This window comes from Prunus mume, linkage group LG8, assembly GCF_029339155.1.
Source record: "Prunus mume cultivar Tortuosa linkage group LG8, ASM2933915v1, whole genome shotgun sequence".
Lineage (NCBI taxonomy): Eukaryota > Viridiplantae > Streptophyta > Magnoliopsida > Rosales > Rosaceae > Prunus > Prunus mume.
The window spans coordinates 8,295,899-8,323,150 of record NC_142705.1 but is presented as its reverse complement, the minus strand read 5'-3'; the positions used below and the strand labels follow the sequence as shown (position 1 = coordinate 8,323,150).

Below are 27,252 nucleotides of genomic sequence, written 5' to 3'. Positions count from 1 at the left end.
GCAAAAAAACAACAAATAAAATGATTTTATGTAGAGCATAGAGCGTGAATAAAAAAGGTAGCATGTTATAATAGGACATATCTCCGTAAAAAAAAAATTCATATTAGATATTTAATATCATGAAGGAAATTACAAATTTACAAACCAACATTCCAGCAACTAATAATGGGAACATGTCAAGATACATTAAGACTAAGTATTTGTTCAAAATACTAAACCTTTTCCCTTAAGATTGGTTTATGGCTTCAGGCTTCATCACATGAGTTTAGCAAAATCCTCCTTGTGGTATGCAGAAAGAATCATACAACATAAGAAAAGTAACAAATGGTAGCACAATTGGACAAAGAAACTACAATAAGTAACAACATACATATAGAGCATAATCCTACCTGGTCAATTATAAAGCAAAGTCTAAGTCTTTTAACAGCAAAGTCATTGTCTGTGTATAATCTGGATCACAAAAGCAGCTTTGAAAACAACATATGAAATGGTTGCAGCAAACAGGCAGCCAATAAGAGATCCATCCCATACAGGCAGCCAATAAGAGATCCATCCCATTACAATGTGCAAATATCCAATGCTTTCTCTTTATCAAATACACAAATAACATCTTCAAAATCAAGCTTTTCCAACATATTCTTTTCAATGCAAAAGATTGCCAATCCATTCAACCTTTCTTGTGACGTAAGAGACGATTTTGAGACAACCTAATATAGTACTCCTAATATATAAATGTAAAGTTTACTAACCGAATTAAAAAAAAAAATTCATATTTTATTAGAGGGAATTTGAATTTGGAGACGATATATCACTAGCTTAAGAACTATTTGAGATATAATTTAATCACGGTATGGTATTTTTGGTATTGGACGGTGGGTAACATGGACTATATCGGATGTCATAAGTTTGCTCCAACAATTCACCTAATTAGTAGTAGAGCTGACTTTCAAACAACAGCGGTCTTAAGGTTTGAAAACAATAAAAAATAAGAGAAAGATTAACAATCTTAATTAAGTGAGTCAACCCAATTGAAACTTGATAAGAGAATAAGTAGTCACAAATCTAGAGAAATTGGTGAAAATGACTCTTAGATTTGAAGGCCTTGTGTAAAAAATAATAATACGCATACTAAATTTTTAGAAAATTGATCTAAAACATGAAGAAAAAAAATGTAAACTTGAAGAGAAAACCCTAGAAATATTAGAAGTATCATAAAAGATATTAATATATAATATTTTTTTTAATATAAATTAAAATTGTGGAGTTGGGGGTTAGGGGGTGGTGTGGGCCGGAGCCACATTGGTCCCTTAGTGGCTCTACCCTTGTATATACCAGAAGTCCTACTGGACTCACATCGAATAAGTACCAAGTTAATCTACATCATAAAAGTAGGTGATCCGTTATTAATGACATCAAATTTTTTTATTTTAAACATCACACTTAGAGATCCGTTGAGCCTTATGATCTACGAAATTAAATTTGTCATACAGATTACATTTTATTTTCCAGAAGTTCATTCATATATGGTTGCATTTTTTATGAAAGTCTAACTCTCAGCAACCTCCTTGAGGTAGGAGAACAGCTCAAGCGGTCTAGAGAACATCACCATGTGATCAGAACCATTGATCAATTTGACTTCATTCGGCGGATTCTTATTGATCATCAACATTCGCCATTTGTCAGTTACTATATGGTCTTGGTCGCACCCGATGAACACTCTACGAACCGATCCATATTTCTCATTAGTGAGTTTTATATCATCACTAAAGAGAGGAGTGAATCTCACCAAGGACAATGCTAGTGTTAAATCCTGTTCGTTGATCATCACCAATCATGAAAGAAAAGAGAAAGATGAACAATATTAGCTAAAAGGACACGTGCATAAAATTAATTTTTACTGTTCTTTCTTTGTAAAGACATACCTCTGGTGGTGAGAGTTGGTACATTGACGATGACATTAACTTTGGCCCAAGAAGTGCGGCGGTAGGAGGATTGTTGGGTCCCCGATCATATCTAAACTGATTGTCCATCAAATCTCGACTGTTCAAAATCTGTATAATTTTTTAAACGGGTAGTTATTAATATTCATCATATATATATACAGAAATTCTTTTATATCAAAGTCAGAAGATTGGTCGATACATTTGGACTTTTTTTTTTTTTTTTTCAAAAGGGGGACAGCTGGTGGCAAGCCACGGCCATCCACCACTTCCGGGACCCGGAGAGGCTATAGGGAATTTCACCCCGTCCCTGGCCCTCATCGCTTGATTCACCAACGGCAGGAATCGAACCCGAGGATCTCCCGTTTACATAGAGTCTGGGAAACGCCCTTACCACTGGGCCAACCCGTGAGGATTACATTTGGACTTTAATATTAAAGGATTATATATATTGTGTTTGTATCATCATGTCATGTCATTTCGTGTTATTGTTGGTTACTAGCTAGTCATCCCTAATCTGATGGGTTTAATTAATTGTACAATGAGAACTCGTAATTTAAAACCAAATTCCCTTAACTATACATTACACATAACAAAATCCCCTTAACTATCGTTCATATATATATTGTTTTTAAAGATATAAAAAGTAACGATATGTTTATTTAAGGATTAATAGACTAGTAATCTTTTTTGAACAGTACTAGCAAAATGTATTGTCAAAATTTACCACCGACAAGTGGTGAGGCTCCGATAATTTTTTTTGGTGGGTAAAATAATTTACAGAGGACACTTAAAATCTAACATTAAAAAACATTTTAAATTAACATATTTTGGACAAATTATGCGATGTTGTGATCTGTGAGTTTGTCGAATTCATTACCTGAGATGACAAATTTAAGTAGTCGAGAGCAGGACCAGGCATTACAGCGGTGGCAAATACTGCAATATAAATCTTCTTAGGGAATTTCTCCATGGCAATGGATAGGCCGGCCCCACCCATGCTGTGGCCCACAAGGATGACCCTCTCCTTTGGCGGGAGAGACTTCATGAATCTCATCAATGGCTCAACGTAATCCGAGAGAGAATGAAGTTGTTGAACTTGCTTTGGGTTGACCCCAGATGCTGCTAGGTCTAGAGCTGTAACATTATGACCAATTGAGGTGAGTAGAGTTGAGACCTTGTACCAGCACCATGCCCCATGACCAGCTCCATGAACCAGCACAAAATGCTTCTGGTTTGCATCTGGGTTTGGAGATGGGGTGCAGATTCTGGTGAAGCTAAGAAACAAAAGGAAAGACACCAAATGCTTCACTCTCATATTCACCATGTTTCGTACAAACCTCGCTCTCTTTTCTTGGCCTGTACTATAATGCATTTGGTCTAGTGTTACAAACCGGTGATATAAAAAAATTCAGATGATGTTGGCAATCTGAAAAGTCAGTGAATTATTGTACAAATAATTAATTAATTAATCCTCCCCCAGAGGCAAAGTCATAATCTCCAAGTCTATGCTGCTAGCAATCTTCTTTAAAAACAAAAGCAAAAATTCAAATCTAAAGATTTAGATGACCTTGTGCTCATATATACTATTAATTCTATTGTTGAACATATTTTCATTTTGATATTATGTGGCTTTTGGTTACATTTAATAATATATATTTGTTTGATGTTAAGCTAATTTCCAATATATTTTTCGAGGTTAGGGATTCATGGATCGATCAGATTGAAGATGTGACAAGCTAATAGTACCAAACATTTAGAATTAGAGATGAAGATGTATAAAAAGATTGGTTTGGAAATTCCAAATTACAAATAAGTTAAGGAATCAGAGAAAGAGGTTATATATTATTATTCATATGTGGTTGCATCATAAATCATTGTACAATGATGATAAAGCTCCTAGCTAGTTGCCAGGTGCTCACTTTATTTTTAATTTTTTTCTTTTATTGTTTTTAATTTTATGAATATTTAACAACCCTCAGCATTCAGCAACCTTCTGCAGGTAGTAGAACAGCTCCAGCGATTTAGAGAACATTACCATGTGATCACAACCATCAGGGGCGGTCCTATACCTAAGGCAAGGTAGGCTATTGCCTACCCCAAAATGTTCAAAAATAAAAAATACCCATATGAAACATACAAACCAATGCCCACCCAAAAAGTAAGCCATATGTTATGTATGCATAACCTAAAATTTCTCCTCTTTAATTATCTCCTCTTTGATTTTTGGAATTTTGTTGAGATGTTTGATTTGATATTGGTATTGTTGAGATGTTTTGATTTGTTGTTGGTATGTTAATGTTTGATTAAAGGCATTGATGTTATTATGATAATTTATTTGATTTTTTGTTGGGATGTTGGATTAAATATGTTATCTTTTATTATGTCAGATCACAATTCGAATCCCAAGAAAATAAAGTATTTGTTGGAATTTTTTTTTTAAGAAAAAGAATAGTTTTTTTTTTTTCGCTATACTTTTATTTATATATAGAGATGCATTTGAGGGTAAGACTCATTATGTCCTCATACTAAGTGTATATTTTTATGTTTATTAATGAGATTCACTTATAACATCGAGTTTTTAATGTGAGTTTCGCCTAGTTGGATTTCAAATCCTGAATCCGCCACTGACAACCATAGATCACTTTGACTTCATCTGGCGGATTTTGATTGATCATCCATTGTCGCAAATCCTTGTTTAATGTACGGTCTTGATCGCACCCGACGAATACTCTACGAACTGATCCATACTTCTCATTGGATTTGGAAGGTTTTTTTTATTTTACTGGAATAGAATTATAAAGTTGACTTCCGAGTACCCTACAGGCATATATTCCAGACTGCTAGCTGGTTAACGATTCTAAAGGACAAAGTTATGTTTTTAAAATTTAAAATATGTTAGCTAGATTTTTTGTGTGTAACTACTACAATTTGACTTCATTATAAATGGTTATTGCGTATTCTTTCCAACCTATCAGTGGCTGATACAGAGAGACAAGAGGAGTTAGGCGACCCACATGGCTGCCGGAAAGTTGGCTTATACAGTCATGTATAAATTTTGACAAGGCATTTGAACTTCACCGTTCTTTTGGTAAGGGTGGCAACAACAGCAATATTGCTGCGTACACTAGAAGCTTCGCAGAAAACATATGTTGTAGGAGACGACTTTGGTTGGACTGCATCGATCTATAGCTATAGTTTATCAGGTGGGTGCCTACGATGTTTAGGAATATTTTTCAGAAAATCTCTTGGAGGGTGGAAAAGAATTCCTGCGGTTTGGAGAACATGGGCATATGATCAGAACCATTGATCACTTTGACTTCATGTGGAGGATTTTCCTTGATCATCCACCGTTGCACATCCTCCCCTATGGCAAGGTCTTGGTCGCACACGATATATACTCTACGAACCAACCCATATTTCTCCTTGGTGAGTTTTATTTCCTCGTCAAAGAGAGGGAAATATCTCAGCGATGACAACACGAACTTAGAAATTTTAATAAACCACATTTTCTATGTGCTAAGTCCTGACACAAATACAAATGTGGAAGACCTCTTACTATGTCTATTGGAAATTGTATATATATTTATTTGTTTTTAGTTAAAATATTATGATATATGTATATTTAATTTATTTTATCAAACAAAAGGCAGATGTTGACATCCAAATCAAAAATAAATAAACAAATGAAAGAAAAAAGAGGAAACGTAGAAGCTTAACCAATTGGAAAATTGAACCTAGATGGATGTAGACTAGACTCCTCCACATGCATAAAATGGGCATAATTACTATGGCACCCTTAATTTTAATAGGGGTTTTCTTTTAAGGGCGGATCCACGAATAGACTAGCATGTGCTCACTTTGAGATTAGGCATATTGTGTACGGCTCAATCTAGACCAATCAAAGAAATAAATCAGCCCGACATGGACAAATTTTTTCTTTCTTTCTTTGTTTCCCTTTAATCTCTTCTAAATCTTTCAATAATATTATCAATAATTCCAATATTTTTCTGTTTCAAATGTTGTATAATAAACAAAAAGTTCTAAATATGATGAAGAAAATATATTGAAAAAAAATTTAGCCTACCCCTACAAATATTTCTGGGTCCACACCATTAATTTTTTTTTATTTTTTATAACTGTCATAGTTTCTAAATTTATACCCTAGTTTCACCAATAGATGGAAAAATTTACGAAATTTGACTGAATGATGAAATTAGAATGCGTGAGATAGAGGGAGGGCGACATAAACTAAAAAATGAGTTGGTATACCAAAATGAAAGTCGCGTATAAATTCAAGAACCATTACAGTAAATAACCCATTTTAAATTCTAGATTTAGATTTGTTTTACTTAAAATGGGAATATAATTTGACGTTTTCCAAGTTTATATAATAGTATAGATATATCTCAAACAATTTCTCGCCGTTTTCCCTCAAAATTTACCTCTGGGGGTGAGAGCTGGTACAACACTGAAGTTATACGTTCGGGACCAAAAATTGCCGATGTAGGAGGGTTGTTGGGTCCTTTATCATATCTATATTCAGAATCCTTTATTTCCAATCTACTACCAACCTGTAACATATTATTTTTAGTAAATATATTTTCAAGGGTATATGGAAAAAAATTAAACAAAAGGTATATGTGTGGAACTCATAAATATACCTCTTTAACTATGGTCAGGTAACTCAAAGTAAGGCCAGGCATCACAGCGGTAGCAAATACAGCAACAGAAATTTTCTTAGGGAACCTCTCCATGGCAATAGATATGGAGGTCCCACCCATGCTATGGCCCACCAAGATAACCCTTTCCTCTGGTGGGAGAGACTCCATGAATTCAATCAACGGCTCAACATAGTCCGCGAAGCAATGGACTTGATTGATCTGTTTTGGGTTGTCTCCAGATGCTGCTAGGTCTAGAGCTGTAACATGGTGACCTGCAGAGATGAGCAGAGCTGACAACTTGTACCAACACCATGCCCCATGGCCAGCTCCATGAACCAGCACAAAATGCTTCTTTTGGGCTTCTGGGTTTGGAGATCGAGAACACATTCTTAGTGAGCAAAGAGAGACTAAAAATTCTAAGGTTTTTGGCCCCTTTTCTTGGCCTATATATATCATGCATATGCTTAATCTAGATGAAAATTCTAAGGTTGTTGGCAATCTGAGGAGTCAGTGAATAATTGTCAAAATATATCTAGAGGTATGCGCGTGGGTGTGCAGTAGTTATTCCTCCCTGAGTGGCAAAGTCATAATTCTTCAAGTCCATTTTGAATCTTCTCTGAAAACAAAAGGACAAATTCTTTGATTTTGATTGATTTTATCTTTCACAAAAGTTTAGAGATTAATTTATGAATGAGCTTGCTCAAGATAAACGCTAGCCATACAAAATGCGGTGATGTGGCTGCCAGATTGTCCACACCCATGCTATGCATGCATGTGTCACTCTTTTTGTGTATAATCTTTGTTGAAGTTTCCATAACAGAGGAAATGGACAAGATAGCAGCAACAAAGAATACTTTGACTTTTCAGCATTTAAATTGCAGCTAGGCTTTTCTTGCATTTGGTTTATACATTTCAGAGTATATAAAGTTCTATACAAGACGTCTCTACAATTGTATCAAAGAATGCAAGAAAGGAATATGCATCCATATCATTTGAGTCCTTTGCATCATGAACTGACCTTTTGTAAGGTTTTGGGTCCCTTGAGTGTCTTGAGAGGTTTGAGTGTAGTGTGATTAAGTGACAATATACGTGTCATCATCTAAACCATTCATTTTTTAAATCACAATTTAAAGATCATATGTGCAAAAACTCAATCAAATTGGAGATCGTTTAGTTATTTGATGAGTTGACAACTTATACCAACACCATGCTCCATCTCCATGGCTAGCTCCATGAACTATAATGCTTCATAAAGGCATATAGGGTTGGATGACAGGACCATAAAATTTCTAAAACCGGGCGGACCCGTCTTAGTGCCGACTTCACACCGATGCGGGCCCACTACTAAAAATCCAAGACATCCTATCAAAATTTTGGCGAGTATCATGTAAAATGCTCATACCCAACAATATTCAACTTGCATAATTTACATAATAGATATATCCCAACTGCCAACATGCTTTTAACATACAACAATCCAACATAAAATGGCCTCCGGCCTCAAGTAGCAACCTATCATGGGCGATAACAGAGCATCTACAGATTTTGTTTACAACAAGCGTTGAGTAGAAGGAATTTACACTGACCCTAACAATCGATGAAAATTTGAGCTCTGAACTGCTCGGCAACGCTTCTTCAAAGCAACTACTGCCTGGGGGGCGCAAAACAGAAATATGTGAGTGGACAAAAATAAAGTTTGCACTTTAAATCAACATAATAACCCCACCATGTAAAAATAATGCTCTAGCATGCAGTTTCACAATTCAGAAACCAAAACTCAAAACACATTATCCCAAAGTCCAATACATCTCCACATCTCAAATCCACAACTCATTTCCCAAAAATATGCAACTCTCATCAACCCGTAACCACATACGCATATAAATATATATATATATATAACTATAACTATAATATAATATATACTTCTCTCCATACTAATGTACTGGGGAAACAATCCAGGGATTGTTAGTGGTATCGGATTTCCGAACACTAACTGGCGTCCGTGGATGAGTAGTCCAATCGGGGGACGGAACTCCATAGCTCACACGCCGGCACCGCCAACGACACGTGTAGCTCACAAATCTCATATCAAGTCCTACGCGCGCGAGACAAAGGTATCATGACCCCACCAAGACCGCCAACGACGTGTGTGATGATACTTAAGCAATATACATACTATTCCCATACGCCGGCACTGCCAACGACACGTATGGAAAGTGTCTCACACACCGGCACTGCCAACGACATGTGTGAGACTCGCAATCTCATGGCCTTCCCACCCCACCGGCACTGCCAACGACATGTGTGGGAAGCCTAGTAACTAGGGAATGGTACTCACCTAACATACTCATACATCTCACAACCATCCCTCTAACTCATATCTTTCCACAATCTCACCACAACAACCTCTCATACTCTATACATAGACAATATAGATAGTCAATCCCAAAATCCATATCAACATATTCATCATACTCAAATACATATCCATACTCAAAATATATTGCCAATACGCATAAGAATATTCAAATCCATCAACCCAATAATTATTAAATCAAAATCACCATTTAAAATATATGCACAAGTCTTTTATCAATAAAACCATGCATATGCTTAAAACAAAGTCCACTCACAAATAATCCCAAGCTGCCCGGCCCCGAGAGGGTCTCCTGCTGCAAATGGTCAACCGAAGTACCTATTTGAGATACGAACCCTTGATTAATATAACGCACTTCAAAACGGAAATTCACAAAAGGAAATATTTAAATCCCCAAGTTCCCGGTGCGCTTAAGTCCAAAGGAATATCCTAAGGTCCGGTTACTGGTTTGGGAATCGCTTCCAATCGTACGGTTATCGCGATTCCCCAAACTTCAAATTATTGAATCGAAACATTCAGGGCTCCGATTCACGATCCGCGAATTCCTATAGGTTTCTAAGAGTACCTAGATCGACATACTTCAGTTTGGAAACGATCCAACGGTTAGAACTTATCGAACCCGGATAACGCACAATATGCGAAATCCGTTCGATAGTCAAACGACATCCAAATTGAGATCCGAAAAATCCTACGCACTCGTGGCAACCCAAGGATCTCATCAAGATAAAAAGCAACTTCACCAGCCTTGCCCACGCGCCGCCACGCGCCGGCAGCGCGTGGGTGTGTAGAGAAATTTCCGGCGATGGAAAATCTCCAAATCACGAGCCACCCTTCCAATCCTAGATATTACTCGACGAATGGAGCATCTTTTTCAACTACGGCCAAGTCCAATTCGGACGGCAAGTGGCCGGAATTTCACATTGAAAACCGGCCAAAACCTAGGTTTCAAAATCAACTTCCAAACTTCAAAATCGATCCAAACCTACCCCAAAATCAGCTAGAGCATACTGAGAGGGTTCGAAAACATACCAAACTCGACGGAAAAACTGGCCGGAATCGCTGCGCCGTCGCGGTGAAAACCGGAGAAAACCGGTCAATCGAACCCGTTTGGAATCGGGTTTTCCAAGGGGAAATGGGGTGGGTTGTGATCGGGCTTCGAGACGAATCAAATGGGACCGGTGCGCCCTTCCCGTTGCGGCTGAGAGAATCGAGAGAGAAAAGAGAGTCGGGAGAGAGAAACGGAAGAGAGAGAGAGCGTCGCGGGAGAGAGAGAGAGAGAGGTAAAAATGAAAATTCTGATTTTTACTAAACCCTTCGAAATAATTACGGTTCCGCCACCGAACTTGTTTTGATCGCCAAAACTTCGTTAAATCTCCGATTCAAGCCTACCACCTGTCTATGGTTTCGTCTCAGTACCACCTACGCAACCAAACCACTCGTGGTCCCAAAATCTTCCCAGATAAGAAATTGACCAAAATTACCTTTAACCCAAGAGTAAATTAATATTTTCTCTTAATTTAATTAAAATAGGAAATAATTGGAGTCGGGGTGTTACATTCTACCCTCCTTATAAAAATTTCGTCCCCGAAATTCACATACCTGTCAATGGAAGAGATAAGGGTACTTGGCCCACATCTGCTCTTCGGGTTCCCAAGTAGCTTCTTCAACAGTTTGGCTTCTCCACAAAACTTTCACTACCGGGATGGATCTAGAACGCAACCTTTGTTCTTTCCTATCCAAGATCTGTACTGGTTGTTCCTCATACGACAAATCTTCTTATAACTCCACAAGTTGATATTCTAATACATGAGAAGGATCTGGCATGTATTTCCGGAGCATGGATACATGGAATACATCATGAACTCGAGATAGTTCTGGGGGTAAGGCAAGTCTATAAGTGACAGGTCCAATTCGCTCTGTAATCTCTTAGGGTCCAATGTAACGAGGGCTTAACTTCCCACGTTTCCCAAATCTCATCACACCCTTCCAAGGAGATAACTTCATGAACACCCAATCCCCAACTGCAAACTCAAGATCCTTGGACCTGTTATCTGCATAACTCTTCTGTCGGTCTTGTGCAGTTTTTAACTTCTCTTTTATCATCTTCACCTTCTCATTTGTTACCCAGATACTATCCACATTTAATAAATAAATATATATATGTTTTTTTTTTCCAAACAACACAATAACAAACTAAAAATAACACTCAAGTCCACACAAATGCCAAAAATCATAGCATTTTATGTTTCGTGATAATGAGTGGGAGCATGAATTGAGTTTTACTTTTGATGTTGAATAAGTATTTTATGTTTTGAGATTGATTATTATGCTTGAATAACATTTAGTACTTATATTTTTTTTATAGAATATTCTGGTTCATTAAGAATTAGTAGTACAATTTATCTGTATTATTATTTGTAATTTTTTTTATTAAAATAAATTAATGTTTGAAAGGCTTATACCTCGCATAGCGGACTAAAAATGCATCGCTTCTATGCCTCGCCTTTTAAAACATTGGTTCTTTTAGCCTACCGCCTAGCGATTTTTCAAACTTCATCAATCTTTGCATCTATCTTTGCTAATTGTTCGCACAAGTCTTGATTGGGATACTGTTGGTTACAGAGCAGGCTTTGACACTGTTGGGGACCAGTGGCAGACAGTAAGTAACACACTAGCTCCTTGATTGACATTAAAATTGTAGTTACATATCTCAAACTCCATTAGTAATCTGTCACATTTTTTTCCAGGTATGTGTGCCATTTTCTTCTTTGAAGCCGCTATTTCGAGCAAGAACTGTATCAAATGCACCACCTTTTGACCCCAGCAATATTGTGTCATTGCAGGCACATTTCTGTAGCCACTTTCTTTTAGTCTATTCTTTCACTTCATTTTCTTCTATGTTTATTGATGGGATTCAAAATTATGGCAGCTCATATTTAGCAAATTTGAATTTAATGGGAAACTGAATCCTACTTTTGTGGAAGGGGCATTTAAGCTCCCATTATCAAGCATACGAGCATATCTAAAATAGCCTATTACTCCCAGGTTTCACAATATTCTTTTCATATTGTTGGATTATCTTCTTATGACTAAACATAATTGATCTGCTAGGTGCACTTTCTGTTTTAGTCTTTAAAGAATCTCTTTGCTTGTGTCCGTGTATGTTTGTACACTTAGGTTCTACAGGAGTTACCCGACCTGACAGGCCTGGACTTGATCTAAGTAAACAACCTCCTGCTGTTCGCTTAAACAAGGAATTGGATTTTATCCTGACATTCAAGTTGAAGGTTTCATACTAATTCAGTGCAAGCTGTTTGATATTTTTATATATAATCAGTGTATCAAAATACCACTTCTTAGCTCTTTTCTGTTCTTTTTCTTTTTCTAGGTCAGATTTAGCTCTTTCGATTTTGTACATTGATAAGTTTTGGAGCAGGGGGAGGATTTAATACGGGAAAGTGGAATACCATATACAATTGTGAGGCCTTGTGCATTAACTGAGGAGCCTGCCGGAGCAGATCTCATCTTTTACCAAGAGACAATGTAACAGTATATAATCAAATAGAAGATCACTATTCTCTCTTTGGTGTATGCCTGTGATGACATGTATTGCTCTTTCTTTCCCTTATAATAGTAATAATATCTAAATGTTATGATTTATAGTATTTATATATATGCAGGGTAAGATATCAAGAGAGGAGGTTGCTCAGATTTGTGTTGCTGCATTGGAAAGCCCCTATGCATTTCCAAATAGTAACATTGTAGCAAGTACTCGGTGGCTACAATTCAATTAACATTGTAAATACCTCTAAAATAGACTTAATATAGAACAAACGGACTAAACGATGAGAGCTAGTTTACTACTAAAGGCACTGGTCTGTAGCCCAAACATCAACATAATACACACATAAAAACCATCATGAAAAAAATGAAAGAATAGAAAAAAGATCGTTAATTATAACTTTAATTAACTTACTCATCACCACCACCAGACTTTAGTGCTCACTGCTTGGGCTAATCAGGAGTCTTACCACCACCATCCTCATCTCTACCATAACATTTCTACAATCACATAGGCAATTTATAAATGTGTGATTACAGCATAGAACTCAGAAAGAACAATTTGTTATTACCTCTGCCTTTATTGTAGATGACATCTCAAGAAGTGAAATTTTGTGATATTCATTTATTGTCCGTTTATGTCCCAAAACATATCCTCAGGCGTCACATTACAGTCCCGAAACACTCCATCTTTTTCGAAGCAGATTTGAACTTCCCACAACGTTCCATTATAACACTTTATACTTGCGAATTTTTTAGCCTTTTGTCTTATCACTTGAATGATCAAGCTATGATAAAAATCCATCCCAACTGAAACTCCCAGCATCCTCAAACATCCTTGTCACATTAACGTCTCCATAAAACTTGAATGGTAAATTGAAGTAGTCTTTAGCAAGCAGATCAGAGTATTTACCATGGACTTTCCACTGTTTTTCCAAAGTTTTCTAGTCTCAGTCAAATCCTTCGCTGTTGGATTTAACCAGTACTCTTTCAGCTTGACAAAACAAGCTATTTCCAGCAAAATTTGAGTCATATGTATAAAGCTGAAAAAGAAAACGTTGAACAAAAACCAAAAACAAAAAATAATACCGCAATCTTGAACTGTTCTCCAATGATATCCCCTTGAGCTGGTGAAACTTATCTGCACCGTGGATGCACATTAACATCAAGATTAGGAAGATGCTGGCATATAATGTCTGGAAGACTTGTTTCCACGTAGAGCCAAAGTAGTCAAGGAAGACATGTTGAAAACAGCCACAGGAATAGGCCCTTTCAACATATCCAGCTTGTCTAAATTCCCGATCTTGTTTGCAAGTTCTGAAAAATCGACTATATATATGTGTGTGTGTGTGTGTGTTAATTAAACTTATTATTTATGCATATATAATTAAGAGCATGGACTGCAACAAAATGGCGAGGCTCGCATGACAAAAAGATAAGCGAGGCGAATCACATACAAACGCACGGAGGCTCACATACACAAATATACTTAGGTTGTTTATGCATTAAGGCAATGCAACAAATATACCATTGAAATGGTTGGAGTCGAGGAATATCTCCTTCAGCATTGTTAAGTTACATATTTCTTTGGGTACCCTACCTGTTAAATTTGGATTTCAAGTTAAAATCCAACTCAATTTACCTTTTCAATTGAGTTCCAAATTTGGGGCATATCGGGATGGAGGCGCGTCGGGGTGGGAGAGAGAGACACATAGAGAGACGGAGAGAGACATAGACAGAGAGAGGGGCGGAGGCAGCCTCAGTTCATATCCGGATTCTCCATTGTCAAGATTCTGATCCAGTGGGGAACAACTACTTCTCCCCGACACAGCCAAGCCCAGCCCCAGCCGGATGCACTCCGCCCCCTCCTCTCTCTATGTCTCTGTCTCTCTCCGTCTTTCTGGCAACATAGCATGGAGATGGATATATAGCTTATGCTCTGCAAGTTAAGGTCTTTTTCCATTCGGTTAGACCCATTGGCTGTTGAGTTAGCAAAATTAAGAAGACATTGATGACCAGTATTCGGCTAGCCCCGTTGGCTGTTGGCTAGAGATTCAAGGAAAAGAGTTGTGCAAAATATTTTACTTCTATTTGTTTGGTAAACTACAAATGTGCATCATTAGGAGGAAATTTCTGCAAACTATTTCATTTTTAATTTTTCCCTCAAATAAAGGCTCGTCTATGATATCATACAATCTCAACAACAAAAAATAGCATTATTCCCCAAAAAGAAAAGATTACATGAGATTAATAGCACACTGCTATATATATATATATATATATATGATATGGGAGATTCTCCAATAAGTATTTTTTGTTAAGAATTGGTTACATATGTTAGTTTTAAGATTGTTAGAATTGGCTTTCCTTGCCAAATGTACTCTTTCATGTAATTCCTCTTAGCTCATCTTTAGAAATTAGGCATTGGGTATTTGCTACAAAGTTGAAGTACATTGAAGAGCTTATGAGGCTACAAAACCAAGGTAATTTGTGCATTCATTTATAATGAGCATCAATAGGAAAATCAGCGTTTGCATCCATATACTTTGTCGAGATGACTAGTCATATAGGCCAAATCAGCATTTGCTACCTTGTCGAGATGACTAGTCATATAGGTTTGTCGAGATGACTAGTCATATGGGCCAATATTTCCAGCACATGATTTTGCTTATTGTAAGTCCAATCATTGGCTACCAAGTGTACTTCTGACCTACCAAAAAGGTTGGGGCTGGTCTGGACTCACGATCTCTCTCATTTACAATTTCTGATATAATTTCTAGAGAGAGAGAGAGAGGGAGCTCCAGTGAGAGACTAGGTATGGGTTTTGATTTTTGAGAGGCATTTTTTTTCTCTGTCATTTTCAGAGAGAAAGGTTTTGAGAGTTTTGATTTTGCTCTGCATCTTCTCTCTGAGAATGAGGTCTGCATCTTTGAGAGAGAGAGAGAGTGGTCTTCTTCTTCTTCTCTGCATTTGCAGCTGGGTATGGTTTGAGTTTTCAAATAAGGTTTTCAAATAGCTTTTGAAATATGCTTTTACTTTCGAAATCTACTTCACCCATTGAGAAATTTTGAGAGTAAAACTTATACTCTGCATTCTCTAAGGTTTTTCATTGTGAGATTTTGAAAATGATTTTTAAAATCTGCATCTGGGTTCAGTTATGACTAGTCATCTTCTTTGTCTACATCTGGGTTCATTATGACTAGTCATCTGGGTTCATTATGACTAGTCATCGTTCCTAGTCCAGAGCAAATTCTTGGTTGATTTCTTCAAGAGTATGGTTTCTTGAAGGAATTGACCTTTTCATGTCAGAATCTATATTTCATTATGTTTGTTCGATCTGGAGCTGAGTCGCCGGTGCCATGGAGTGAAGGAGCTGATGGACTAGCTGCCACTTACATGACGGACTAGCTACTAGCTTAACTAAGTTGGAGAAGAAGATTGCACATAGGAGGTATAGCTTGTTTCCTAAATAGATCTAGGATTTCTTTAGCTTGCTTGTGTATTCTCTGTAAGAATCTTCTTTGCTTAGTGGATTGTCTGGTCGGATGATAACCCCCAGTTTTTCCCAGTGGTGGGTTTCTGGGTGAACAATTTTCTGGTTTTTGTTGTTCACAATTTTCTGAGTTTGTGTTCTTGATAGTTGACTAGTCATCGCATGATGTTCATGTATTTCTGGGTTTCTGTTCTGGAGGTTGACTAGTCATCATTATCTGCTGTTTGTTGTTTACTTGATTATGATGCTTTCACACACTTTCACCATAGTTGTTGCTAGCGCAGGGAATGCCTAGATTGACGGGTCCTTCTGAGTGCCTAGGTTGTCACTAGTAATCTTCTAGGCTTGCAGGTACAGATTGGTATGCTCTGTGTGTGTGTTCTTTGGTCAAGTTTTTAAAGTGTGTGAATATTGCTATGTCTGTTTGAATAACATTTAAATTTATCCCTCGTCACCTAAGTAACAATTTCAGCATACTTCTAATTTTGGTCATTGGATTGCATTCATTAAATGTGCTGGTAGTCTCTTAGATACAATCCGACCGAAATTAGAAATATGTAACTAATCCTTAACTTAAATACTTATTGGAGAATGTATATATATTGAAATTTATTACACCAACTAATTGGCGATCTTATTTTTCACAATTTTAGTGGGTCAGAAAGACTAGCTAGCATAACTGCATCATCTACAATGATGACAAGCTCCTAGCTATAATTTATCAGATGCTAACAATGTTTAGGAATATTGATCAGAAATCTCTTGGAGGGTGGAGAAGAATTCCTACGGTTTGGAGAACATGAGCATATGATCAGAGCCGTTTATCATTTTGACTTCATGTGGAGGATTTTCCTTGATCGTCCACCGTTGCACATCCTCCCCAATGGTAAGGTCTTGGTCGCACACGATATATACTCTAGGAACCGACCCATATTTCTCCTTGGTGAGTTTTATTTCCTCATCAAAGAGAGGGAAAAATCTCAGCGACGACAACGCCAGTGCTAAGTCCTGTTGACATCCAAATCAAAAATAAATAAACAAATGAAAGAAAAAAGAGGAAACGTTACGTAGAAGCTTAGCCAATTGGAAAATTGAACCTAGATGGATGTAGACTAGACTCCTCCACATGCATAAAATAGGCATAATTACTATAGCACCCTTAATTTTAATAGGGTTGTTTTTAACTGTCAATGATTTCTAAATTTATACTTGGGTTTCACTTTGATTCTCGAATAGAAGAAAAAATTTATGAAATTTGACTAAATGACTAAATTATTGGAAAGCGTGGGATAGAGGGAGGACGACAGAAACTCAAAACCGAGTTGGAATACCAAAATGAAATTCGGATAAAAATTTAGGAACCATTGGAGTAAATAACTCATTTTAAAATTTAGATTTAGATTTATTTTAATTACTTAAAATGTGAATAATTGACATTTTCCAAGTTTATAAAATAGTATAGATGTTATAAAACTAAAGGGAGAAAATGTAGAGAGAAGTGATATGCTAAAGATAAAGTTTCACCATGTTTATTCTTCCGTAGAACCACCTATTTATAGGCTTACAAGATAGGAGATTGAATACCATCATTTACAATATACCTATAAGTTACAAGCACTAATTACAAATACTTAGTGCATAGGTTACATAAAATCCAACGGTTGAATACTAAGAGGTATGGTGGTCATCCACCAACTCATGCATTTACAACACTCCCCCTTGGATGTCCACCATACAATGACATAGTTCCCTCATTAAAAACCTTGCTTGGAAAACACAATGGGACAAAGCTGAAGCGAAGGGAAAAAGAGTGAAACTTTCTTTTGGATCATTAATATGGTGTTGGATGCGTTTATGTTGCCTCGTTAAAACCTTGCTATGAAAAACCCAGTGGGACAAAAACCTAGTCGAAGGGAAAAAGAGTACAACGCGCATATGTCATGTATATAGTAGAATTGGGATGCTCCCTTGGATTGATATCTCCCCATGATTAATATCTCCCCTTCTCTTATTTGAGCAATACAAGTAACATTGTCCTCATACATTGTCTATCACACTATTCGACATGCTTTTCACTTTTTAAATGATTGAAATATTTAGGAGCATCAACAACTAATTTAATAGTTAGAATATGTTACAACAATATCAAATTTGAATTCAAAATACTCAAACTCTTAGTGTTAACTCTGTAGGGGCTTTTTCCTTCCAGCAGCAGATGGGCTGGGCTTGTTGCAAAAGGCAGACTGAGGAGATTGCCCCTTTTTGTTTAGGTTCGAAAATCAAGCCCCAAAATACCTCGAAAGGGCAGCAAAACCTTAGGAGATATTTTGGATAATCTTCACCAACGAGAATAATGATGACTTGCAGGTAGTTCTGGCATGCTTACAGATGGTCTTTCAGCCCAGCATGAGTGGCATGAGGCATGGAGAGCAAAACCAACATGGGTTTAGCACTAAGAGAGAAATTAGGTTTGGTTTGTGAGAAATGAAAGGGTCTAAGTAAGGGATGAGGTGTTTTGTGAGGGATTTTGACTAGAGAAAAAAAGGAAAAGGAAAGGCAGGGTTCTTCCAGCAACTGCCAGAAAAAAGAAAAACAAATCGGAGAAGGAGGTGAACAGTGCACGAATCTGAGTTTTGCAAGGTAGAGAGTAAAGCTTGCTCTCTGCAGGTTGTGGGTTGAGTTTGTTGGGTAGGGGAAGGCTCAATTTATAGCTGCCGGAAATCACCATTTTTCAAGAAACCCTAATGGCTTCTACTTACTTTGGCTGAGCTTTTCTCCCTTTCTCCTCCCCTTCTCTGACTTCCCTTTCTTGGCAAAGATTGCTTCTGTCTATCTTCATGAATTCAGGGGATTTGGGGGCTCAACATCCCCCTTTCCCGCGGCTGTGCAATGAGGGCTTCCAATCTTGGTTTGCTGTTTTTCTTCTTTTCTTTCCTCTTCCTTGGCTGAATCTGATGAAGGAAAAGAGATGCAAATGTATGCTGGTCCAAGGGATGCTTCTGACAGCATGCGGGATGGTATTCATCGGTTCTTTGGATGTCTTTGGCTTGGGACTAGTTTCCAGCAGCTCTGCTTAAGGAGCCTGCCATCTACTCCTTCACGTGTTCTCTGTTTTCAAAAAATGAAGCTCTGGTGGGCTATTTTGGTTTTTTCTAAGGGCCAAGATGGCTTTCTAAGCAAATGGGCTTTGTTGGGCTTCTTGATTTGGGCTTATTATTTTTTTGGTTGGGTTATCTCTTGGCTAGGTTATTTTGCTTGGGCTTTTGAGCTATTTTCTCTCTCTTGTGCTTACCCACATGTTTGGGCCTAAGAAATGGGCTTGAGTCTCGAGACTCCCAAGCAACCCGAGACTTTCCATTTCTTGGTCCATCAATGGGCCTCATGTTGATTTATCACCATCCATGCCACAACCCACTCAAGCAAGCCCCGGGTTTTTTGAGTGGCTTGGGCCCACCTAGGCTTGTAGCGTGGTTGGATGCGAGATAATGGCATGGCATGTTGCTTGGCATATTTTAATTTATCGCCCTTGGGAAGAATTGTTTTAATCTTAGCATGAGTTAATCATATTTTATCGCGAATCATAGCATGATAATTTGTTTGTTTAGCGTGGCATGTGGATTATAACTCGCATGCGATAGATCCTTTTTTCCTTTTCCCTCGTGGAAATATTGTATTGGGCTGATAGTTGCTTGGGCCCGATCCGTGGATTTTTTGGGCCTCAACAAACTCTTAATTAAGAATATTGTTGTACTTTATATCCTTCAAGAGGTTGCTTCATCCGATATATCTCAAATATTTCATGAGCTTTGAGGATTTCCATGTACCATATAGTTTTAATAAATATGCATTTAACACATGCTATAATGTCTATTTTAGTCATTATTCACAGTTACAACAATTTTATATTAAAACTTACCAAACAGTTTTGACACTGCTTTTTGTACTAACAGCACTTTAAAAATATTGTTTACCAAACACGGAGCTGCTTTACTTTACAGCTAATTATTTTCAAAGCACAGCAGAAGCAACTTTTTTTAAAAGTGACAGCAATCCCAAACTGGGCCTAAGTTTCGCGTTAAAATAACAACTGCACTTATAGAAATGTGGATGCATCTACGATGAGATGGGAGTCTAAAGCCATGTCTCTACCATGAAATCTTATGTCATATTAGTGATCTTATTTCACTTCACAAACACCAATTCGTAACCTTCATACTTAACATTTGTAATTCGGTGTTTGAGCTATAGGTTCAATATCCCACACTTCATATTTAGTGATAAATGGAATTGCCTATTTCCATTTTGGCCAATTACTTAACTTGTCAACATTCATAAGGCGATTTAATATAATCATAGCCCTTGATGATTGTAGTAGCTACTAATAAACCAAATGTATCATCAATTCATGATCCCACAATTCTCAAGTGCATGCGCATGCATAATTTATAAGCATCTCATTGCTTCGGGGTACCAATGCCTCTTCAGAGGCTGATGTTGTCACTTATGGGACAAACATCTCTTTTACAATGAATTAATTAGAATATGTGGATCATAACCTCATACAGAGCGTTATTTTACTTAGTCTGTTTACTCTTAGCTTCATTAAGCATTATGTTAGTTAAGTGACTTGAGCTCATATGCCAAGTGTAAAGTGTAAAGCAGTCAGCTAGTATCCAACGGCTCTTAGGCCTTGTACTGCCATGTGTCACATTCACATTGGCCCTTGTAATAGAATGGTACTAATTGGCTGATGTAATGAGAGAATGAGAATGAATACAAAAGGTGTGATCTCTGCAACGGTTTTGTAGATTGCACCAGAGAACATTTACAAATTCTGTTTTCTCCTAGCTACCTCTCTCACTCTCCAGATCTTGAGCTCCCTTGATAATCCAAACTCCACATCTTAACAGGTGCACCTGATAAGCAGCTAAGAGCTAATTCTCATCATTGTACAGATTGTGATGCAATATATATAATTTGGATAAAGTTCTATCAAATAAAATCAGTTAATTCCATCCATTCAAGCTCAACATAATTCAACAGTATGGAGTTGAAAGAAAAGAAACCAAATTCCTATAATATTCTTTATAGAAGAGAATACCTCAAGGCCGGCTTCAGGAAAAGAAAGGATGTTATGCGGCTATAAACGTTTAAAACAAAACAGGGACATAGAGTTCCACTCCAACATGACAAACCAACGACACAGCTGCTCACGGCATTTTGTAGATATCGATGGCTTTTATCTCACTAAACCAAGTCTTAAAAGTACTTATGATGATGTGATAGATTAAAAATGATATATAACCTTCACTACGTTAAGCATTTTGTGCATTTCCTTTTATTCTCTTTGCTCACTAAGAATGTGTTCTTGATCTCCAAACCCAGAAGCCCAAAAGAAGCATTTTGTTCTGGTTCATGGAGCTGGCCATGGAGCATGGTGTTGGTACAAGTTGTCAGCTCTGCTGACCTCTGCAGGTTACAATGTTACAGCTGCAGACCTAGCAGCATCTGGAGACAACCCAAAACAGATAAATCAAGTCCATTGCTTCGCGGACTATGTTGAACCATTGATTGAATTCATAGAGTCTCTTCCACCAGATGAGAGGGTTATCTTGGTGGGCCATAGCATGGGCGGGGCCGGCATATCTGTTGCCATGGAGCGGTTCCCTGGGAAAATTTATGCGGCTGTATTTGCCACCGCGTTGATGCCTGGCCCTACTATCAGTTACTTGACCATATTTGAAGAGGTATAGTTATGTATAAAACGTTATTCTATTGTAATTTAATCTAAATTATTGGGAGGGAGATTCGAACTCGGTGCAAAGTGGGGAGATATTCTATTACGGAGAGGGAGATTCGAACTCGGATACAAAATAGGGAGAAACTTTGTTGATTATTTTTTCTATATACGTATCCTTGAAAATATATGGATTTACGAATTATAATATGTAACAGGTTAGTAGTAGATCGGAATTTATGGACTCTCAATATAGATTTGATAAAGGACTCAAGTCACTTAACTAACATAATGCTTAATGAAGCTAAGAGTAAACAGACTAAGTAAATTACTAACTAACAAGAAATTAGCTAGTCAATTTGCATTTCAACAGCACCATCATGAGCGTATTTCTCAATAACCTTGTGGAGGTGGGAGAAGAGCTCCATCGTTTTGGAGAACATGAGCATATTCAGAACCATTTTCACTTTCTCTTCATGCGGAGGATTTTCCTTGATAATATTTTATCAAAAGGGAGAAACCCTACTGGCAAGTACATGGTGCTTGTCCAGTGTTTTAAAAAATTATTAAGAATATATTTTATCAAAAGGGAGAAACTATTATCTTATGCAATTCGAAATATCAATTGTTGAATATATTTTATCCAGTACTACTAAACGGTCCCCAAATTTGTTCACCGAATGTTAATATTCCTATGTGAGCTTATTTTGAACCACATTTTTCTAACGAAATATTTATGTGCATATGCAAAATTTAGTAAACAGATTAATTGGAGATTCCTATAAAGTGTTGAGATTTGGATTGTCAAGGGAGCTCAAGAACCAAAAATTGAGCGAGAGAGCTTGAGCAAGAAGAAAGATGGTAATGACAACTACACCTCTGCAAAACCGTTGCAGCAGAGGATATTCATTCATAACCAAAATGTGTTCTTACATCAGCAATTTCAATCTAACGGTTGTGAAGGTTCAGCCAATGTGAATATGACACATGGCATTACAAAGCTTTAGAACCACTGGAAAAGGAGAGACTATCCTAAGCCTTACACTTGGCATATGAGCTCAAGATGCTTAGCTGACAAACGACTTAAATAGACTAAATATAAACTGACTAAGTGATTACTAACTAATCAGAAATTAGCTAGGCAGTTTACATTTTAACACTCCCTTCTAAAGTGCTAGCTAATTTCACTCCAAGCATACTCCTCAAATAGCTGAACCTGTCTTTGGGAAGTGCCTTGGTGAAAATGTCAGCAATTTGCTCTTCTCCTTTGCAGTAGAGCAGTTCAATCACTCCTTCTTGGATTGCATCTCTAATAAAATGGAACTTCCTTTTAATGTGCTTGCTCCTTTGATGAAATACTGGATTTTTAGCCATTGCTATGGCTGAAGTGTTGTCACAAAACACAGTTGTTGCAGTAGTCTGTTCTTCCCCAAAATCTTCAAGAACAAACCGGAGCCAAATGGCTTGTGATGCAGCTTTTGCTGCACTCACATACTATGCTTCTGCTGTTGAAAGGGCCACACTATGTTATTTGACTGATGCCCACAAAAATGCACCACTTCCAAATGAAACTGCATATCCAGAAGTGCTTTTCATATCTTCCTCAGATCCACTCCAGTCACTGTCACAATATCCTATTAAGAGTGCAGATTTTCTAGTCACATACTCAATTCCATAATCAATTGTGCCTTGTATGTACCGTAGAACTCTTTTGGCTGCCCCATAGTGCATCTTAGAAGGATTGTGCATGAATCTTGCAAGCAGACTAGCTGAAAACATGATATCTGGTCTAGTTGCAATTAGATATAGCAAGCTTCCTACAATTTTTTTGTACAAACTTTCATCTGCTGCTCCACTTCCATCCTCTCTTTGTAATTTATCAGTGGCAACTAACGGAGTGCTCACTAACTTGCAGTCTTTGAGTCCAAACTTATCCAAGAGAGTGAGAGCATACTTCTTTTGATGAATGAAGGTGCTCCCTTCAGTTTGTGTTACTCCCATACCAAGAAAATGGTGGAGTAAACCCAAGTCAGACATTTCATACTTGCACATCATCTCAGCCTTGAATTCTTTTACCATTTCATCACTACTTCCAATATACACTATGTCATCTACATAAATTGACACAATTAATGTTCCCACACCTTCCTTGGTTCTCACATAGAGAGTTGCTTCACTTGGACTTCTCTGAAAGCCACACTGATATAAGTAAGTGTCGATTTCACTATACCAGGGCCTTGGAGCCTGATTTAGTCCATAGAGAGCTTTTCTTAATCTATAAACCTTATCCTCAACTCCTTTAATCACAAAAGCTTCAGGTTGATCCACATAGACTTCCTCTTCAAGGACACCATTTAAGAAGGCTGATTTCACATCCAATTGCAACAGTTTTCAGCCTTTCTGTGCAACTAGTGTAATGAGAGTTCTAATAGTGTCTAACCTTGCTACTGGAGCAAAGGTTTCATTGAAACCAATCCCTAGTTTTTGGTGTGTAACCCTTGGCAACAAGCCTTGCTTTGTGTTTTTGAATGGAGCCATCAAGATTGAGCTTAGTTTTGAATATCCACTTCACTCCCATAATTGGTTTGCTGCTTGGTATGTCAACCAATTCCCAAGTGGAATTCTTCTCTATCATTGATATCTCTTCAATCATAGCCTTGTTCCAAGCTGCATCTTTGGCTGCTTCATTGTAACTTTTAGGTTCAATAATGCTCATTTTGCATTAAGCATAGACCTCACTTAAGTTCTTCCATTTTTGTGGAGTATGATCAAAAGTTTCAGAGATTGAAACTGATGAATCATGTGTAGCTGACTCCATAGTGGTTTGCAAGTCATTAACCACTTGTGATCTCTGTGGAGATTGAACAGACTGAAGTGATTCATTAGAACATGAGCCAATTTTTGATATTCTCAGACTTTCTTCATCATTCTATGGAATAGTTACATGTACTGCTTCATTCAACTCCCAATTCCACATTGCTTTCTCATCAAAGATAACACTCCTTGAGAGTTCAATCTTTTTAGTTTCTAAGTTAAAAACTCCATACCCTTTTTCGCAAATCCCATATCCAAGAAATACTCTCTTCATTCCAGTTTCCTCTAGCTTGTGTCTTTTCTGAGAAGGAATATGAATGTAGCACAATGAGCCAAATATTCTCAAGTGTTTGACACTTGGTTTTCTCCCACTCAACTTCTCGAATGGTGTTGTGTTGTCCAAAGCACTTGTTGGGCTTCAATTTTGTAGATACATAGCTGTGTTCACAACTTCTGCCCAAAACTTCAAAGGAATCTTCTTCTCATGCATCATGGTTCTTGCCATCTCTACCACTGTACAATTCTTCCTCTCTGCAACACCATTCTGTTGTAGAGAGTAAGCTACAGTCAATTGTCTTTCTAAACCCAAATTTTCACAGAACTTTGAAAATTCCAGTGAGGTATATTCTCCACCCCTATCACTTCTTAGCTTTTTAATTTGATAACCACTCTGCAACTCATCCATGCTTTTGAACTTTTTGAAAATGTTGAATGCTTGAGACTTGTGCTGTAAGAAAAACACCCAACACATTCTCGTGTGATCATCAATAAAGGTGAGAAAATATATGTTCCCTCTAAGAGTAGTAGCCTGCATTGGACCACAAATATCTGAGTGAATCAATTCAAGTGGTTGAGTAGCTCTCCATGTCTTTTCTTTATCAAATGAGCTCCTGTGACTTTTGCCTATAGCACAACCAGCACAAACTTTCTCAGATTCTTGTAGTTTAGGTAAGCCCTACACCATGTACTTCTCTTGTAGTAGCATTAAGCTAGTGTAGTTTAGGTGTCCATATCTTCTGTGCCACAACCAGAATGATTCTTCCAAAGTTGCTCTATTTGCCATGGGGGGATTGACATATTTGAGGTCTAAGGGAAAACATCTGCTCCCTTTCATTTGAACTCTTGCAATCAGCTCTTTCATCTGCTTATCTTCATAAATGTCAACCTCATTATTGCCAAACGCCAACCAATGCCCATGTTCTATCATCTGTCCTACACTCAACAGATTCTCATCCAAACCAGGTACAATCATAACTTCTTTAATGTACCTAGTAACACCTGGCACATATATAGCGAAAGTACCTTTGCCTATTGATTGTACTAAATCACCAGTACCCATCTTAACTTTACAGTTCACATTTCTATCTATATCAATAAGTAAAGACTCATGGGCAATCACATTTTTAGGTGTTTCTATTTCTTTGATTGGGCTATTTTTCGGATATGTTCTAGTAGACAACCAGATGAACAACATTGAAGAAGCAAATATTTCGATTGGAGCCATGAAGCAATAAAGTTTAAGAAGAAAAATATAAAACTTATATATATATATATATTTAACTTATTTTCAGTATTAGAAAATTATCTTATTTCCATTTTCAACATTTAAGTAAATGTCTTTGTCATTTTACTTTTATTTATTTTATATTACTCTATTTACTTAAGTTTACAATGTAAATAAGTACCCCCCATTGGATTCAAATAAAAATACTAGAAAATCAAATTCACTAAATCAAAATATGAAAAATCGGTTTTAGTGCAAAATATGATTTAGGCTAAAAATAATGGCTCATTAAGTCAATATATACTCCATACTAAAATCCCATAAAATCAAGTTTTCTTATTTGATGTGTAAGGAATAAAGACAAAATTATCTTAAGAAAATGATTATTTCGAATTTTCATACTTAGTCAATATTTTTACATAAAATAACTTTTCATATATAATATGAATGCATGAAAGAACCTAAGATCAATCTAGGTAAAAAAATCTTAGATGTTCAATCCACTATGGTGTTAAACCCTATTTGGTTTATGTTAAAACTTATTGAAAATTAGTCATGGAGCTATGAACTAGCTTGGTTTATATGATTTAATGTTTACTTTTATTTCTAGAAAGACTATAGAAATTGTAAGTATAAAAAAAAATCACTAAATTTTAAAGCTAATAACTTTAGCCCCACCCTTTGAAAAATTTCTGGTCCATAAGAATAAAGTTTAAGACGTATGAAAAGATCTGACGGGTTTGGAATACTGTGATTAGTTGGGAGAGAATTCTTTGGGAAGATGAGGGAATAATTTGCGTGGGAGTTCCCAAAACTATTTCCAAACAAAAAGTGCTCTAAATCCCCCTATGTCCATAGGCAAAATTATAATTTTAGAAAACATAAATTAAATGAAACGACATTTTAGGACAGAATGTTACACGTAATTCCTCAAATAATTCCCAATTTCACCAAGTCACCTCTCATACGCATAAAAACCAAATTATAATCACCAACCATCAATAAGCATATGTGAAAGATTGGAAACAAGATTTACATGTAGTACTTTATGTCACGTTAACAAGACATGACGCAACTACAGTTAAAAGGATCTTCAATCGAGAAGTTAAATCCATGGTGGACCTTCCATCCTTCTTTTTTTATTGCAATTTGCAACTTC

At 37.0% G+C, this 27,252-nt stretch overlaps 3 protein-coding genes and 1 pseudogene across 3 annotated transcripts; 1 reads left to right on the top strand and 3 right to left on the bottom strand.

The window, feature by feature from the left end:
- Positions 1 to 1,209: 1,209 nt before the first annotated feature.
- LOC103340236 (methyl jasmonate esterase 1-like) lies at positions 1,210 to 4,665 on the bottom strand. Its single transcript, XM_089043129.1, has 3 exons — positions 2,821 to 4,665; positions 1,923 to 2,051; positions 1,210 to 1,810 (listed from the first exon to the last, which is right to left on the bottom strand). The coding sequence occupies exons 1-3, from the start codon at positions 3,313 to 3,315 to the stop codon at positions 1,547 to 1,549; spliced, it is 888 nt and encodes a 295-aa protein (XP_088899255.1). The 5' UTR covers positions 3,316 to 4,665; the 3' UTR covers positions 1,210 to 1,546.
- A 279-nt stretch (positions 4,666 to 4,944) lies between these two features.
- Positions 4,945 to 7,179, bottom strand: LOC103339982 (methyl jasmonate esterase 1-like). The gene is made up of 3 exons (XM_089043130.1): positions 6,605 to 7,179; positions 6,386 to 6,514; positions 4,945 to 5,425 (listed from the first exon to the last, which is right to left on the bottom strand). Exons 1-3 carry the CDS (start codon positions 7,058 to 7,060, stop codon positions 5,177 to 5,179), a joined length of 834 nt encoding a protein of 277 aa, XP_088899256.1. The 5' UTR covers positions 7,061 to 7,179; the 3' UTR covers positions 4,945 to 5,176.
- A 3,407-nt stretch (positions 7,180 to 10,586) lies between these two features.
- On the bottom strand, positions 10,587 to 11,218 carry LOC148914648 (uncharacterized; annotated as a pseudogene).
- Positions 11,219 to 11,226: 8 nt separating this feature from the next.
- On the top strand, positions 11,227 to 21,791 carry LOC103340237 (uncharacterized). The gene is given in 9 exon segments (XM_016796059.2): positions 11,227 to 11,274; positions 11,524 to 11,643; positions 11,732 to 11,827; positions 11,914 to 12,029; positions 12,148 to 12,271; positions 12,421 to 12,517; positions 12,520 to 12,533; positions 12,665 to 12,752; positions 21,514 to 21,791. Coding segments are annotated over 9 exon segments (981 nt in total).
- Positions 21,792 to 27,252: the final 5,461 nt, after the last annotated feature.